This window comes from Chelmon rostratus, chromosome 10, assembly GCF_017976325.1.
Source record: "Chelmon rostratus isolate fCheRos1 chromosome 10, fCheRos1.pri, whole genome shotgun sequence".
Taxonomy (NCBI): Eukaryota; Metazoa; Chordata; class Actinopteri; order Chaetodontiformes; family Chaetodontidae; genus Chelmon; species Chelmon rostratus.
In genome coordinates this window covers 17,853,040-17,870,724 of record NC_055667.1, presented here as the reverse complement: position 1 = coordinate 17,870,724, position 17,685 = coordinate 17,853,040, and the positions used below count along the sequence as shown (strand labels likewise).

General features: G+C 41.0%; 2 protein-coding genes across 2 annotated transcripts; both read left to right on the top strand.

Moving 5' to 3' along the window:
* Positions 1-1,616: 1,616 nt before the first annotated feature.
* On the top strand, positions 1,617-4,081 carry LOC121613058 (glucose-induced degradation protein 8-B homolog). Its single transcript, XM_041946316.1, has 5 exons — positions 1,617-1,682; positions 2,046-2,172; positions 2,307-2,503; positions 2,622-2,819; positions 2,989-4,081. Exons 2-5 carry the CDS (start codon positions 2,055-2,057, stop codon positions 3,160-3,162), a joined length of 687 nt encoding a protein of 228 aa, XP_041802250.1. The 5' UTR covers positions 1,617-1,682; positions 2,046-2,054; the 3' UTR covers positions 3,163-4,081.
* Positions 4,082-5,515: 1,434 nt separating this feature from the next.
* slc17a9b (solute carrier family 17 member 9b) lies at positions 5,516-17,475 on the top strand. Its single transcript, XM_041945805.1, has 13 exons — positions 5,516-6,119; positions 6,737-6,934; positions 8,515-8,654; positions 9,463-9,562; positions 9,821-9,951; positions 10,057-10,153; positions 10,998-11,094; positions 12,050-12,137; positions 12,229-12,263; positions 12,444-12,559; positions 14,160-14,215; positions 14,361-14,390; positions 14,747-17,475. The coding sequence occupies exons 1-13, from the start codon at positions 5,986-5,988 to the stop codon at positions 14,923-14,925; spliced, it is 1,401 nt and encodes a 466-aa protein (XP_041801739.1). The 5' UTR covers positions 5,516-5,985; the 3' UTR covers positions 14,926-17,475.
* The last annotated feature ends 210 nt before the right edge of the window (positions 17,476-17,685 follow it).

The window sequence follows — 17,685 nt, the reverse complement described above, 5'->3', positions numbered from 1 at the left end:
CGTCTCGCGTTGGTTAGTTAGTTAATATTAGCGTTAATGTTCATGTTAACTCAGTTTAGCCTCTGAAGGCTCTTTTGAGACGTTGAGAAGTTAACAGCGTCGTTACCATGGGAAACAGTCAACAGGTCAGCCATTGGACGGGGGGCGGGGCTTGTCATGTGTATGTCTGTTGCTACTTTCTACAAGCGGGTTGATTGTCTGAAATAGAGAAGCTTGAAAAGACATGAAATAGACAAGAAACACATATAATAATACAGTGGTCTCACACACCGCACACAATGTGGGATTCAATTTATTGCCTTATTTACAAAGAAAAAAGAACATATGAATTTCTTTTGTTGTATGCCTAATATACACAGCATTTATGTTTGCCAAGTAGTCTAGTCTCAAACCAGATTCTGTAAAGCATGAACATGTTTGAAGCATACATAGAAATTGCACTTTCTCAATTACGAAAATTACTGTTTTCGCTAATCGGGTTGTGCCGAGGACACACACAAAGTGTTTTTAAAGGATCATTTAAATGTGGGGTTTCGTTAACATTTCAATAAACTAACGGCTATGCTTAATGCAGTTAATTTCAACTCTATTTATACAGCGCCAAAATCCAACAGAGGTTGTCTCAGGGCATTTTTTTAGTGCACAGCAGGTCTACATCGGATTCTTTCGTAACTTCCGTGGTTATGAGTGGTTTGAATTCTTCACTTTTCTCATGCAGTTATTTGACATTTTGAAGCAGGTCTTCTGTGTGTAAACGGCTACAATAATCTGAAACATGCTGCTTATATTTTATACCCTTTCTCTAGCTCCCTTTTAGAAACAGGGATTCATTGAGTCCCTCTGCTGCCTCAGGTAGTCGTCAGTGATGTCTATTACGTGATTCCACCAGAAGAGGTCCCTTTAGTCCCTCTTTTCTCAAGCACTTTCACAGTCTAATGTACCGACTATTGTAGCTGCAAAATCATGCTGTTCTGTAATGCACATAAACACACTCCTATTAATCCTCATATGAATAGTAGGATTGAGGCTACCTTATGAAGTGTGAGAGGAAAAAAGAACAGAAATTACTTGAAATAGATTAGAAGAAATACAGGGGGTGTAAGAGATGATTGGTCATTATTTATTGAAACTGAAAGACATAAAACAAGTAATTTCCATTGGTGGGAAATAATTAAGTTAATTTACCTAAGACTCAACACTGGCAGGGCTATTTTTTTTATCATAAGTAGCCTACTTTTAGTTTTAACACGTTTATATTTTACTAATAATACCTCTTTGCTTTTACTTAGGTAGGATTTTGAATAAAGGGTTTTTACTCGTTATGGAATGTTTTTTTTTTTAAAAGGCAAGTTTTTAAACTTTTGCAGTAAAGCAGGGCGTTTGAAAGGGAATTATTTTCTATGCGATGTCAAGAACCAATGCAGCTATTTAAAAAATAAGATTAACATAAATCACAATACTAAATAATATGATTATTATAAATGTACATGGAGGACTTTTCAATAAATAATATGGCCATACAAATGATAATACAATGCTTTTAATTCACTGTAGGGGGCAGCAGTATGAAGGTAGCATGTAGTTTGTTGTACCGGAAACCGGCCAGAGGAAGAAGAAGAAGACGAGGCGCCCCTCCGCTCGCTAGCTAGCTACTGCTGGGAAGTAGCGACAAAAAATTTCAGGTATTGTGAGTTAAAATAGCCGTTATTTTTGCATATCAGTGTACATGCATGTCGATAGAAGACAGTTAAACAGAAGAAGACTCGTTCCAGATGTGTGTATTCGAAAGAAATGCCGTTAAAAGTCCTACGTTGTGTTTGTTTTGATTTGTGTTGACAAAAAATAGGCTTCAATGTTGTGTTTTTCATCGAAGGCCCAAACTGTTGTGAGTTAGAATTTCCGGTGCCATATTGCTGTCAAACTGAAGAGCTAATTACCAAAACCGTTATGATATTTTAGGCTAGTCCTTACTATAGGTTCAATTTAATAAGTGTCCGAAAGGTCATTCTGTCAACTCACAAGATAACCCTGCTGTGCTCGTTTAGGATATTATCATGAGTTATGCAGAGAAGCCGGAGGACATAACAAGGGAAGAGTGGATGGATAAACTCAACAATGTCCACATTCAGAGAGCTGATATGAACAGGCTCATTATGAACTACCTGGTGACAGGTGAAGTGACGTCTTTTTTTGTTGTTGTCGCTGCAATGCTTTGCTATCGGTTGTCTGTAAAGATCAATTGTGTCGAGAAATGTTGCGCTAGAACGTGGACTGAGCTGGATTCTCCACCGTTTCCTGTTCAACAGAGGGCTTCAAGGAGGCAGCAGAGAAATTCAGGATGGAGTCTGGAATAGAGCCGAGTGTGGACTTGGACTCCCTTGATGAAAGAATTAAGATCAGAGAGATGATCCTGAAGGGACAGATCCAGGATGCCATTGCACTGATCAACAGTCTGCACCCAGAATTGCTGGATACCAACCGATACCTCTACTTTCACCTACAGGTTAAAATAAAACACAGTGGCCTGTTTTGCTCTTTTACCGAACTAATTTGTACTGCCTGTTTTATTACTTGTGTTATTTTCACTCCCTGTTGCACCCTCTGGCTTTTTGTGTTTGCAGCAACAGCATCTGATTGAGCTGATCCGTTTGAGGGAGACCGAAGCTGCCCTTGAATTTGCCCAGTCTCAGTTAGCAGAGCAGGGGGAGGAGAGCCGAGAGTGTCTGACCGAGATGGAAAGGACTTTGGCCCTGCTGGCATTTGACAACCCAGAGGAGTCACCTTTTGGTGATCTGCTCAATATGATGCAGAGACAAAAGGTAGGGTCAATGCATATTCGTAAAATGCACACTTGTCTCTAATTTTCCCACTATTAGTTTCATACACATGGAATACATCAGTTTAAACTCTTGTGTGTTTGCGTGTGCGGAGCTCTGTGACTGTTAAATAGTGAAAGTACAGTAACATGTCTGTGTCTTTGTCTTTCAGGTATGGAGTGAAGTGAATCAGTGTGTGCTAGACTATGAAAACAGAGAGTCAACACCCAAGCTGGCCAAGCTCCTGAAACTACTGCTGTGGGCTCAAAATGAACTTGACCAAAAGAAAGTGAAGTATCCCAAAATGACAGACCTCAGCAAGGGAACCATTGAAGACCCAAAATAAGGACCCACAGCGAAAACACACAACAGCATTACAAAATGGACACATTTCCTTTATCTATTTATACCCCAACAAACTGACTCCTATAGAGTACAACCTTATCTTTTTTTGTAAGGGTTGCTTTTTGATACTTTAATAACTTAGAATGTGCAAACTGGATTGATGGCATTTTAAAATGACTTCTCACACTAAAGTAACATGCAGACCATTATTTTACTTGGTATTATAATTTACATATTTGATTATGTAAAATTAGTTTACTAGTTTTTCTGTCAGTTGGCAGGGAAAGTTGTTGGCATAGGAGGGTGTGAATAAAGCCTAAATTAGGCTGTCACTTTCTGTGTGTGACCACTTAGAAGGGGCTGAGTTGGATGTGTAGGGAAATGGTTGGCTCAGCATGCACTGCCTCAAATAAACACAAATTTTTTCCTCACATAAACATACACACATTTCAGCTATTAGTCTTTTAGCTAGTATTCTATGTGATGGCAGTAGCCAAAGCCAGATTCTTGGGATGTTTCAAACCACTGTGACTTTGAAAGTTAAACTCAGATTTAGATTCATTCACATTATTGCTTGAGACATTACAAAAAGATGCTGACATAGACAAGATCCCAGAAAAGATACGACTTTCAAGCTCACGGTAGCAATTAACAAGTGAGATGGGGCGAGATACCTGGAATGCTAAAAACTTTGCAGCATACTGTGACTGTGCAAGCTTAAAGGCAGCCTCAGTTTCATACTGTTGAAAATATCAGATTATATTAGAAGATGTGAACAGACATGGGGACACTTTGACAGATGGATTATTTACATGTATGGAATAAGTAGCTCTTTTGCAAAATTTGATGTGCTTTTTTTTGCTGGGATATTATTTTGCAATAAAAGTGAATTTTTAAACTGTGCAAGTCATAACGAACGCGAGCTTGACATGTTTTTAGTTATGAAAATTTGTACAAAAAATGGTGCGGCAGCAGAGGTGGAGAGTAGCTAAGTATATTTACTCAAGCACAGCACTTATGTACAGTTTTGAAGTACTTTTACTCCAGTGTTTCATTTTTATGGTACTTATACTTCTACTTCACTGCATTTGACATACATATTACACTTTTAACTCCACAACAGTTATTTGACAGTTCCAGTTAATAGTGCAGATTTAAAAAAAAAAAAAAGTATGACATATTCTGCATTGTTACAGCTCAAACTACCCAATTATCTAAGTTGTTTAAACAAGATCAACTACAATATGAAATGCTGTTTACATGTTAATGCATCGGACACTATAATCCAACAATATGTTTATTATTGGGTGCAGAACGGTGGAGGAAGTATTAAGATTCTCTCATAAAAGTAGCAATACTGCAATCTAGTCTTATCAGCAAAATGCATATAAGTCTAAGTGACAAGAAAAATGTCCATTGTGAGTGGTTTACTATTATATGTCATATTCAATTATTCAAGATTCAAGATTCAAGAGTCTTTATTGTCATTGCACATGTCAATGAAATTTTCATTGCAACCCCCATGTTAGATGGTAAGAAAGATAAGACTACAAAGAGTGAATAAAATTAAGATAACTACAATAAAATAAAATAAACCAACATGCAATAAAAAAAATATTCGTGAAGCAATTAAAAATATAACAGAATGAAAATATACTTAGGCAATAAAATATACTAAATAAACAATAAAATATGGAAGTGAAATGTGCAAACAGTATAAAATATACAATTATATATTATTATATTACATGTACTGATGCATTCATGTGTAAGTATTTTACTGTTATAGATGGTCCAGGTGGACGATGTTCTGATATGATTATCAGTTTATGTGTTATGAGTTAATTATGTGTTACAAAATCAAAAGCTGTGAAATAAATGCAGTGGAATATAAGTTAAAACGTTGCACGACACTGAAATACTTAAGCACCAAATGTGTACTAAGAGGCGCTTGAGTAAATGTACTTAGTTAAATCCCACCACTGTTCATTACTATTTCCACTTAAACACCCAAAACTGCAAGAAGTGTTTGTGAAATGCATTACACGTAACGCTTCTCATGAAGGGTTTGACATTGTGCTGCAACTTTAACTTGAGTAAAGATGCGAGTACTTCTTCCACCCCCATAAGAGAGCTGCTCAAAGTTGCGCTGAATGCAGAATATTACATAACGACTCCCTGCCAACTCGTGCGTCCAGGGAGCAGACGGACCACCTGAATAACCTCGTAGGCACTGCGCATATCTCTGCCCCACGGCAGCTCCTCAGCACGGGCACCACGACGTCTCCATCCGGCAAGGGCAGGTCAGGAGGAGAGTACATCCTGGTGCTCCAACGATGCTCCACAGACGACGACACACACACATTTTCTATACTGCATCGTCATGATAGGAGAGGGACGGGAGCCTAGAGGCGCCTCTCTCCGGCGTTTAGGGTGATACTATGACGGATGACGAGACCGGTTTAGAGAAGGCTAAATTACTTCCTGACTAACCCTACCGATCAGACGGAGAACTGCGTGGCTCGGCCGGAGGAGGCTGGGGAGAAAAACTGACACGTGGATTACTCCTCCTTGGGCATCAGGAAAAGCAGGCTGCCTGTGAAGAGCTCAGCTTCGTGACCATCGCCGGCGATCCTGTCAGTCCAGTCCCACAGGCAATGGACTGAAACATCGAAGAACCCGTGATGTGAATGCGCAAATACTTTAGGAGAAGATTCGCCTTTTTCCTCTCCGTCCTAAACGTTTACTTTTCTGACTGATCGACCGGAAAGAGAAAGTAAACAGCCGAAGCGGTTGAAGGGAGGCTGCCGTTAGCTCGCGTTGAATGGCAGTTATTCAAAAATATGGCAAGAACTATAGTCCAGATTTGGTCTGTCACAAGGAGAACCATCCGCCTGACAAGATCGGAGCCCCAGGATGTCACAAGAAGTGGTCTGAACACAACACCAACTGGTCCAGGTAACGCGTTTCGCCCCGATAGAGACATGCAGGCGTCATAACAGTGCTGATCGTGTTTGTGCAAGTCTGTGAAACTCAACAGGCGGACTCATTTGCCCCGAGGCTAAAAGTGAGAAATTAGCAAGTCTTTGTTCTTTAACCGTCACGAGTCTACATCAGGATTATAGACACGCGAGCTTTTTTTTTGGACCATCCACCAAAGTGCCTCTGTATGTGCCTGTAAAATGACACGTATCAACTATGGTGCCACATAGGCCAAAAAAAAAAAAGAAGTTAAAAGGAAGTAACTCGTGCTTCCTTTATGAAAAATGACCTTATCAAGTATCAATGAATCGTTGCATTAAGTTGAAACCAAACTCTTAAAGTAATTTCCTTTATTTTAAGGATGTTGCACTTATTCTCTATGCATGTTTTAGATGGTATCAGGTTAGATTAGATGCTCTGAATTAAGAAGAAGCCACTTCATGTTGAATGCGCTTAAGAGTGCAGACTGGGAGCAGTTAGGTAAGGCTGCCCCTTGTCAGCTTGTTTTAAGTCCAAAGTTTGTACCCAGATGTTGCATGTGTCCAGCCAACGAGCAGACACTTGAACCCACTCCGCTTCCCCCTCCTGTGCAGGCCGGTGGCGAGGGTGTGGACCGTGGTGCTGCTGCTCGGGACCTGCCTCCTCTACTGCGCCCGCGTGGCGATGCCCATCTGTGCCGTCAGCATGGCAGAGCAGTTCAGCTGGAGCAAGAGGGAGTCCGGCATGGTGCTGGGCAGCTTCTTCTGGGGCTACTGCTTCACCCAAGTGTTCGGAGGCTACGTCAGTGACCGGTGGGCAGCATTTGAGATAATAACAGGATAAGGGTTGCTGGATTGTCTTTACACAGGTGTCCGCTGTGATATGGGTGCTGACTGTGACACCGCTTTTCAATGGGCAGCTGTTACAGCTTCCTGCTTGTGAAGTGTCATTTGCATGAGAGAAATGCAGTGATGCAAACAGCCTATTTGCAATCACCCAGACTTGACAGCTAAAGCATTAAATAACAGCAGCTGTGTCTCTGTACTATCTTGTTGATAACTCTACTTATCTTGTTGTGCATCATAAACAGGCTGTGGGTGTTTGAAGAGTTTTATTGCTCCTTCAGCCAAGAAGAAGGGTTGAAGATGCTCTTCAAACCCTGTCAAATTGTACTTTGAGGCATCTGGAAGGAAACAAAAAAACATGTAAAACTGCCCTTCATTGATTTCTCTTCAGCTTTTAATTGTACACAACCCCACATTCTTGCACGTAGGCTGCTGTTAAACTTTAACTTGAATTTTAACACTGTTTGTTGGTTAATTGATTTTTTTTGAACAGAGGGAGAATTACACTCTCACCTTCCACAGGGTCTCCTCAGAGCTGTGTTCTCTCCCCACTTTTAATTGCCTTTTTTGCAAATAAGAGTCAGCCCTATTATAAAGACAGGTATGTTTTTAAGCTTGCCGATGGCTCTCCTCTCAACAGCCTTTTGCACAATGACCAGAGTCATGGTCTGGTTGTATAAGAATTTGTCAGCTTGTGTCAACAGTCATTCCTGTAACGTGTCTAATCCCAAAGAGACGTTCACTGACTTCCGAAGGAGACCCGCTTCTCTTGCTCCGACACTGTTAGCAGTCCAGAGGTGCAGATACCTGAGAACCATCCTGTGTGATAAGCTCACCTTTGATGCCAAGCAAACGTGTTCTATACTTCTTTTACTGAGTCAGTTTTAACATTTGCCATCATTTGTTGGTCTGGTGATCTCAATGCAAAAAACTTGTAGGGAAAAACTATAAATGTGTGCTGTGATGTTGGTGTGAATTTACTGTAGTAGTGAATCTAACTTGCTTCCATCAAGGTAGAGATTTTACCTACTTTAAAGTCTTTTATTCATTCCGCTATTGGCTTTTTAAACAAATGTGATCTGGCCTGTGACTGGCTGTGGATGGGATACAATTGCCCCCTTTGCTTTCTCTTAATTATGTTTTCATTCATTAATTTTCCACTGATCTTTCTGATGGTTTTGGTGACAGCTGACAACGTTAGCATTAACCTGTGCACTTGTGCTTATTAGTGTAGGTATGCGTAAATCGTATGAATTGCCATTTTTTGCTAAATGTTTTATTGACTTCTGTCTGCAAGCCAAATTGCCCCTCTGGGACATTAAAGCTCTACTCCAGTCCGTCGGTAGATATCTTAGAAAACATCCACAGTGCCTTATTCTACTTTTACAAAATGTATAACAAAGATAATATTGATAGCATCACTATTTTCATACGGCGTTTTCCAGTGTTTGAAGTTTAGAGATCAAACTTGTGCCACCTCTCTCATCTTTTAGATATAAGCATGTAAGCTAATGCTAATACGGACTGTCCATGCGCTGTGTCCACAGGGTGGGAGGTGAGAAGGTCCTCCTGCTGTCAGCAGCAGCCTGGGGGTCGATGACAGCCTTCACCCCCGTCCTGGCCCACTTCTGCTCCCAGCCAATCCTCTCTATGACGCTGGCCCGCTTCCTCATGGGCCTGTTGCAAGGTGAGGTGGACGCCTTTCGAAGAGTGTGAATGAGATGAATTTTGATGCGTCTTGAGATAACTGCAAGCCGCTGAGGTGAAGCATAATACTCTTAAGACTTTTTGCTCTTTACGGGCCTTGAAAAATGGGTCTACACCTTTTTCAAGGTCTGAAAACGGCATAATAATACCAATTATTCATCTTATTCAGAGTCTACTGTGAGAGTGTGCTACCCGTCTTTGCTTTTATTATTAAATGTCATTTCTCACTTTTATTTTTTGTTGCATTCTGTAATAAAACTTGCTTTAAAAGCCCTTTGGGAACTAAAGCTGATCTGATATGAAGGTATCCACTAGGAACTGAAAACATTGTCGGATCCTTGTCACTTCGATCTGTCATCCACCGCTGTGTCTGTTTTTATTTAAGTACATTTTAAAGTACTTTTTTATGCAGTTTAGTGTCACTTAGCATTTTAATAAAATCCTGAAAAGATGAAAAGGAAATAGATGACGGTTTCATTCAGTGAGCAGTGACATTAATTGGCCAATTGGATGTTTATTTTGGCCAACTTTTTTTGCTTGAGAGCAGTAATTAACCTTCCACAAACGCAGGGTTATTCAGGAGTGTCTTCGAGTTATTTTTGGCAACAAGCTCTTGTTACAAAACAAAGGTGTGGGCTTTTCTGGATTTCAGATTTTTCATCACCTGCCAAAGTATTTAATGTGTTAGTCAAAGCGTTCAGGTGTGTGTTTGTTTTGTTTGATGATGTGGTTAAAAAAAATCTCCTTGTAAATATGAAGTGATCATGTTTTTTCTGCCCTGATTTTAGGAGTTCATTACCCCTCTCTGGCGAGTCTGTGCTCTCAAAAGGTGGTGGAAAGTGAGCGAGGCTTCCTCATGAGCACCGTGGGTAGTGGCTCCTATCTGGGGTGAGTCAGGAGTTGTGCAATGAGTGGGGAATGGTGAGAAAATTGCTTTTGTGAAGCGCAAAGGGGAGGGGTCCATTTGAAAGCTGTAATCCAACAATCACTTGTAATACCTGTTGGTATTTAAAAATAGTGGTTTTATTAGCTGTGTGCAAAGTTTAGCTCATTTAATTTATGTGCCTGATACAGTAGTTAACTATGTTGAAACATATCTGTACAAGGTTGCGTCTGTGTGGCTTGTCATGCCTTTTTGTTTTTCAGCACTCTGGTGATTGGAGGTGCTGGCTCCCTCATGTTGGACCTGTACGGCTGGGAGAGTGTTTTCTATGTGTCTGGTCTCCTCTCGGTCCTGTGGGCCTACTGCATGTGGAAATATCTGCTCAAAGGAGAAGGCAAGGGAGGCTTTAATTGTGCCCTATCTCGCGGCTGCTTATTTGTATAATTGGAGTCAGTGTCCTCTTGTATACCGACATGCCTGTGTTCATCTGTGTTTGCAGGGCCTATCATCACCCTGGAGTCCCTGGGAAGTGGTGGGCCCCAGTCCAAACTGTCCAAAAGACACTGGTTACGGCTCCTCAAACAACCTGCAGTCTGGTGAGATAAAGATAAAGTGTGCATGCGTCTGTCTGTGAGTGCATGTGCAAGCCTATGTGTGCATTTCGTACCGTGTGTAGCGCCTTCGCCCATAAGCATAGCTGTTTGCTTTTTCTCATATTCAGTTGAATGAGCGGCTGTAATGTATCAGAGCTCGAGTCAGGGAGTTCTAGTGTGAACTCTGCTTCTACTCTGAAATTTTAGTTTATTGCATGTGTTTTCTGGAGTAGGGATGAGTTAGGGATTTACCCAAAAAATCTTAGAAATTTTATTAAAAGGAAGAGTGTAGAAATGTATAAAACATCTCTTAGTCTTTACGGATCATAACTTAGTGAGGTTTCTGTAATACAACCATTACCATTTGCACTAACATCCAACTTATATATGTACCAGATTTTAGAATAGCAAGCCCAGTGTCTGGTTGCCTCTGCTGTCTGTTACTGTCTCTAATATTGAACTCTTCCATGCCCTTCCTGTCTTTCCCTATGACCTAGATACTGTAATGCAGCTGATATGCTCCATTCCCAGTGACAGGGAGATCCTCTGTGGTTTTATTTGATGTACAGTGTCTGATCCACCTTGAGCCTAACAGATTAGATGATAGTTTGATGGCTCTAGGCTTAAAATATTCAAAAACTCTTTATGCCTTCAAACACATGCTACTTCCCTTAACTTCCAACAAATAGCACAGGCACGAGCTTCTGCCAAATCTTGAGACAGTGTTAAGAGAAAGGGGAACAGTCTTTGTTGACGCAGCTGAGCAACCTTTGGTTTACCTACAGTTTGTATCAATGTACTTTCAATGCACTTATTTTGTCCGATTCTCTCTTCATTCCCTGACCAGCGCTGTGATTGTTACGCACCTTTGCACCGCGAGCACCTTCTTCACTCTTTTGTCGTGGCTGCCGACATTCTTTAAAGACACTTACCCCGACGCCAAGGTAACCAGGCTACCTTTTCAAACACGTTTGATCAGATATGCAGTGTCTGGAAAAAAAATGATTTAAGTTAAACAACCAGGAGGGTTAAAATGAACAAATAGTGGGCCGTCATTGAATAAACAAAACAAAGAGTCTGCAGCCATGCCTGCGGCAGTGTGCTTAGGCACAGTGGTGCTTTCAACTAAATGCTAGGGCCAGCATGCAAGCTCACAAGCTCACACAGCTAACATTCTGATGTTGAGTTAATATCGTTAACCATGTTCACCAGTTACTTCATGTTAGCATGCTGACATTTGCTAATTGGCACTAAACAGAAAGTACAGAGCCCAATGGGAGTTGTTATTTGTTTTGCAGTTATTTGATCACAAACCAAAGTATATTAGTAGTAGTAGTAGTAGTAGTAGTAGTCGTAGTATTTTTACCTCATTGTGACTCGAGAGGAAAATCAGGTGATCACCAAAGTATGATCCATCATCTGGAAACAATGAATGTCTGTAGAAGATTTTCAGTAAATCCACCTAGTAGATATAGAGCATGACACTGGATAAATTAAAAAAATTGCCCTGCAGGGGGCACTAGATGAAAAGTCAGGGGATCAGCACATTCATTAAGATTCATCCTCTGGGGACCATGAATGTCTGATATCTTAAATGTCATGTCAGTCCATCCAAAGTTGCTGAGACATTTCACTATAAAAAACTGGGTGGTCAACTGGATGGTGGCTCAGAAGAAGAAGTGAAGGGATCACTGTAGTCAGTAGGTTTCATCCTCTGGGCACCATGACTGTATGACATTCCATCCACTGCATGATGAGACATTTTAGTCTGGACCAAACTGGTGGACCCCAGAAAAACAACAAGTACATAACAGACTACAAGAAACCACCTAAAGCTCGATGTTCCCTGCTGTTTCTGGTCAAGTTCATTCATCCCCATTAAATATGGTGTTCCTCCAGGGTTGGGTGTTCAATGTCATTCCCTGGTTGGTGGCCATACCCTCATCCCTCTTCAGTGGCTGCCTGTCTGACCACCTCATCAGTCAGGGTAGGGCATCTGAGGAGCAGATATCAGAATTACCACTATTGATAAAGCAGCCGGTAATTGCCTGTCCTAATTTCTCTCTTGATCCCCACAGGCTTCGATACAGCCTCAGTGAGGAAGCTGATGCAGGTACACTATCTGACACTTGCCTTGTTGTTCTGTGTGTGTTATCTGTTTGGTCTCATTGTGGATTTTCATCCACTCAGTCCAAAGTGTATGAATGTCCTCTCTCCTGTTTGCACTTGTACATAATGAATTATTTAAAATTTTGATTTGTGTGTTTTTTGTGTGCATTCATTCCTTTGTTAGTTTTTCTCCATGGGTGTGTCCAGTGTGTTTACACTTCTTCTATGTGGCAACACCACCTTCCCCTGGGCTGTAGCATTTGTTTCTGCCACCATGGGCCTCACCACCTTCAGTCACAGGTACTGGCACCTAGAATGTCTCCACACTCTGTCTCTCGCCCCGACACAGCACCTTTTTTAAGCTCAATGTGGTGTTCTCCAAAGGTCAGTTTGTCAGTATTGTGTTTCGTGTTGCTGTTTTGTTTCATCTTGGTGATACCATTTAAACCACTACATTCATTTCCATCGCTGTGAGGACAGCATTACATAGCAGCCTCTTTGAAGTGCTAAATATCCCACCATGTCTTCCAGTGAACAACCATTTTTTTTTGTCCTCAATTATGCTGTTGGACCTACGGAGCTCCATCGAGCTCCATCGAGCTCCACCGAGCTCAACCAGGGAAGACTTGGCAGCATCTCAGCTTATATTAGGCCTGCAGTTAGAAAGTTGCTGTTTGGTCCACACAGAGCCACTGATTCATTGGATTGCTTTGTGTTTTGCACTATTGCTTTAACCACTTAAAATAAATCCCGAAAGTAAGACCATATTATCCTTCACTTGTGCTGGAAAAGGTCATGTCTGTTGAAAACCATTCATTTATCATTAAAGGACCAGTGTGCTGGATTTAGTAGCATCTAGCAGTGAGGTTGCAAATTGCAACCAACTGAAAACTCCTCTCCTAACCCCTCCCTTACAAGCGTGAAGGAGAACCTTAAGTGGCCACGGTTTGTCCGTTCTAGGCTACTTTAGAAACATGGTGGTGCAACATGGTCGACTCTAAGGACCTGCTCCCTCTGTAGATATAAAGAGCTCATTCTAAGGTAATGAAAACACGACGATTCTTATTCCAGGTGATTATAAACTAATGAAAACATAACTCTGAATATAAATTTCTCCCATATTTTGCCAATAGATCCCCCAAATCTTACACACTGGTCCTTTAATATGTACTTTTATTCTTAATAAAGCTGCACAATTTCCAAAAACACTGTAGGAGAGAAGTGTAGTGTATGTTTATGGCAGTAAGATGATGTATGTGGTATTAACTCAAAATAAAACTGCTGTGGCCGTATTTATGGTAATTAAGGAACATGTCTCCCAGCACAACAGTGTGGCTCATGTCTGTGTTTTTAATAGTTTTTGGAGAATAATGGAGTGCTATGACATGGCTTTTGTGGGATTTGTTGATAATAAGAAAAATGTATAATATCACCAGACTTATCATTTTGAACTGTGAGTGTATGTCCGTCACTTTATGCCAAAGTAAACGCAAGATTGCAGAACCAGACAATTAGGGAACTTTAAGTAGTGTGTGAAGAAGCAGCAGCTGTGTGGTGTGATAAGACCTTCTGTTACCGTATGACCTAACAGTTTGTTACGTGTTTTTTTTCCACAGTTACTGCTTTATAAGTTATACTATCACTCCAATAATAATAATATGTTTGAGTGTGAGTTTGCTTTCTAAATAACGAGAATATGTTTTTTTTAACTCAGGTCAAAACAACAATAGCGATACAGTGGATAATGAGCTGGGAGCAAAATATAGACTGTCCCCGATACATTTACTGTATTTTCCCTTCAGATGTGTTTCTAATCTTTTCATGGTTCTGATTTATCGGGCTTGCAAAGGTTTAGCACCGTAAAAGATGAAATGGCTAATGAAATGTCTATCTCTTGTAGCGGTGTCTCTGTAAATGTTCAGGATCTCGCTCCTTCCTGTGCTGGAGCTTTGTTTGGTAAGTTAAAAAAAACCCTTTTCTAAAATTTTCATGAATATGAAACATTTCAGCACCGACCTTACAGATCATTTTTCTAAACCACAGTTGCAATTTTAATGGAATTTTTCAATTTTACATGTGTATGTCTGCATTGCTTTTACAGGTGTTATGAATACATGCGGTGCTTTCTTAGGTGAGTTTCAGAGAAACTAATGTCTGTGATGAATCTTTCACCCGCAGTTGTTTAATTACTGTTTCCACCTTCAACGATCCATGAAGGGAAATAATTCAACCACTTCTCTAAATTCAAACTTTGAGCCGGTGTGTCTCCTGTCAGTCATGCCGGCTCCTATGTGCCATGCATATTTCATCAAGGGAGCATAACGGAGTTTGTGTCAGATGAATAATACAGGAAACAGAGGATGACAGTTTGTGGTCCTGTGAGGGATGTGCAATGGACTCTGAACTATCACATAGAAGATACTGTGTGCTTCATTTATATCTGTTGTAATAAAATGCCATTAATGTTGACTGTGTGTTCCTGCGCAGGGGTCCTAATGGTGTATTTCTCGGGGTACCTCATTGAGGCCACAGGCTCATGGGCGACAGTGTTTGCCCTCATTACTGCAGTCAACCTGCTGGGGCTCTGCACTTTCCTGGCCTTCGCTGAGGCCCGCCGGGTCGACATCGACTCCAGTAAGGTCCGACACCACAACATCCACATCTAAACCATCTAAGTCATCAGAGGGAATGGGATGTTATTCTCAAAGGAGATACGACCCCGGGCAACCAGCAGTTTGGAGAACATTGGAGAACTAGCCAATGGACAGCTAGTGGCGCACGGATAAAGCCTGCATGTAACAACAACTTTGACTGGCTCCGTGTCTGGTTGGGGAAACACTGCGACAGTTACAGAAAAGCACACAGCAGAGCCTGCACAATGTTACTGAAAAATCTTGCGCAGCCGGAGCGTTGGATCCTCGGAAAACACAGCCTTGTCAGTGGATGCTCTGTCATTTCAGGGTGGAATGAGAAAGGTTACAGGAGGGGCGGGAAAAAAAGTCTACACTACCTCCACGTCCCAGCTCGTGCAGCGTGTGGTGGTTTAACAGTTGCTGGGCTGCTGTTTTCGCTCGTCATTACAGAACGCGTTACTCAGAAAAGTCATGGAAGCCGTTATCGTGCAAAAGATGGATGTGTCAGTCTCAGGAGCTCTCTGACAGCTGTGATTGACCACCGTGGTGTGTCGTTACCCTGCGGGGGTGGGGGTAGATGGTGCGGGCACACGGTGGGTGACGCAGGGACAGTCCAGCCTCTCGCACCTGAAGTCTTCTATCAGTACGTCCTACTCTCCCATCGTTGAGTGAACTGTTTGAGTGACACCTCATTAGCCAGCCACTAATTACCTGGCAGGCGCTCTCATGTCCCGTACAATTTACCTTCTATAGTCCCTGTTTCCATGGTTACGGGCTTGCGTTATTGTTACAGTTTGAAGGGGGTGAAAGGGGTCATGGGAACTTTCATGGCAACAAGGCTTTTACTAAGCGTGTTCTCCCTGTTTGTCCTCTCGAAGAATATGTTTCGAGTAGGAAGACCAAAGGTTATTGATTATTTCTATTGTCTTTCTATGTGATTGCATGTAATAGAGATACCTCACTTAATTATTTTGAGTACTTATATATTTATATGACTTTTGGTCATTTCAATATTTTTAGAAAAGAAATATATTGAGGTAGATGACAGAAAAAGAAGTATTTATTAGGTAATGGTGGAAGAAATCATAATAAATTATGCAGTAAATAACCTTAATGGTCGACCTTTCTGCAAGTCTAGTTTCCTCACTTCTCCTTTTCTTCTTCTTCTCTGAGCTGCACTTTCCTGTCCGAGGAGGCAGGTGTGGTGGAAAGAAACATGTCCGTATTATTATCTCGGTGAAAACCGCGCAGGCACACGAGCAGGCACTACGTCGTTTTTGTGAGCGTGAACCACCCTTATTATCACACTCGACATCATCGTTACCTAGGCGCTAGACAGGAAGTGATGTAAGCATTTAATGAAGGAGATAGTCAGCCCATTCCCTTGTCATGGTGGTGTCAGAGAGGGTTTGGTTTAAATACCAGAGCCTCCACGTTACACACTGACATGATGAATGTTGAGTGACAGGTGTCCTGCAGAACATTTGGTGCATTAATGTTACTGCAAAGAATGTAGCAACGTAAAGCTGGCTGCCTAGCTCTGGCTGAAAGTTACAGTGATTGTTCGCACTCACGGCATACTTTTACCGTTTCTGTTTCACATGAAGTTTTCATTTTCAATCCAGTTGCTCACTCGACACGTGTACCTTAAATCTATGCATTCATTATTTTGTGCCTGATTTAAGCAATGAGAGAATTGTAAGATATGCTCACTCTGTCATTTACTGGTCATTGTAACATAGCTATTTTTTTCTTTGTTTTTTTTTTTTCATTCTTTGTAGGAGCTTTGTTGCTTCTGTGTGATTTGTTATTGAATTATTCTTATTATCGTGTGTTATTGTTGTTCTGATAGAGAGGTTTACATTTCATTTCTTATAAACACTTGGAAGTGTATCCTATGATGGAATATTTTGTCAGTACACATTTGATTTCTGAAATGTATGTCTCTTACATGGTCGTGGTCAGTGGTTACAAACATGTGGGCATAAGAAATGAATCGACTATTCAAGCCTTTACTCTCTCTTATGCCTTTCGGACTAATGCATTTTTATGTACATCAAAGATTATTTGTTTGTGTGTGTTATGGAGTCTATTACACACAAACCTACTGGCTATATAGAATAATTTATTTTGATAGCTGATCTGATGTCTGATATCCACGCCGAGTGTCACTTTACTGTGTTTTTTAGTGATCATACACAGATTGTATGCATAGACCTTTCATATACCCTCTTTATGTATTTACACAAGACCACTGCACAAAATCCTCAGCCTTTAACACTTAAACAACCAACCACATTCCTCAGATGTTTTACCCACCTTAGCAGATGTGCATTATTTACAGTTGCCTTCATTGCTTGCCCCCCCGTTACTATGTTGATCCTGCTAAGTGTCGGCATTACCATGAGAGATAGCTGCAGTTCTGCCCACCATCTCACCGAAGGCTCCTGAAAGCCTTCTGACAAATAGTTTTTTGATAACAGGTAAGATACGTATGATTAAAAAAAATACATTCATGCAAGGAAATGCAATATTCTAATGCTTTTGAGATATGTTGTATTTAAAATCATACATTAAGTTTGATTAAAAATATATTTTGTCAACATGGGGAGTTGTGTCAGTGAGCTGCATGTCTTTTCTCTGCAGTGCCACAGCGAGGCAGCACAGGATCAGTAATGAAGAGAGCACATGCGGCCAGCTAACCTCAAAATACTCAACTGCGTTGTAGACTGGATACCCTCTATGTGATGATCTCTTGAAGTTGAGATGACTTTCACTTTATAGCAAATATTG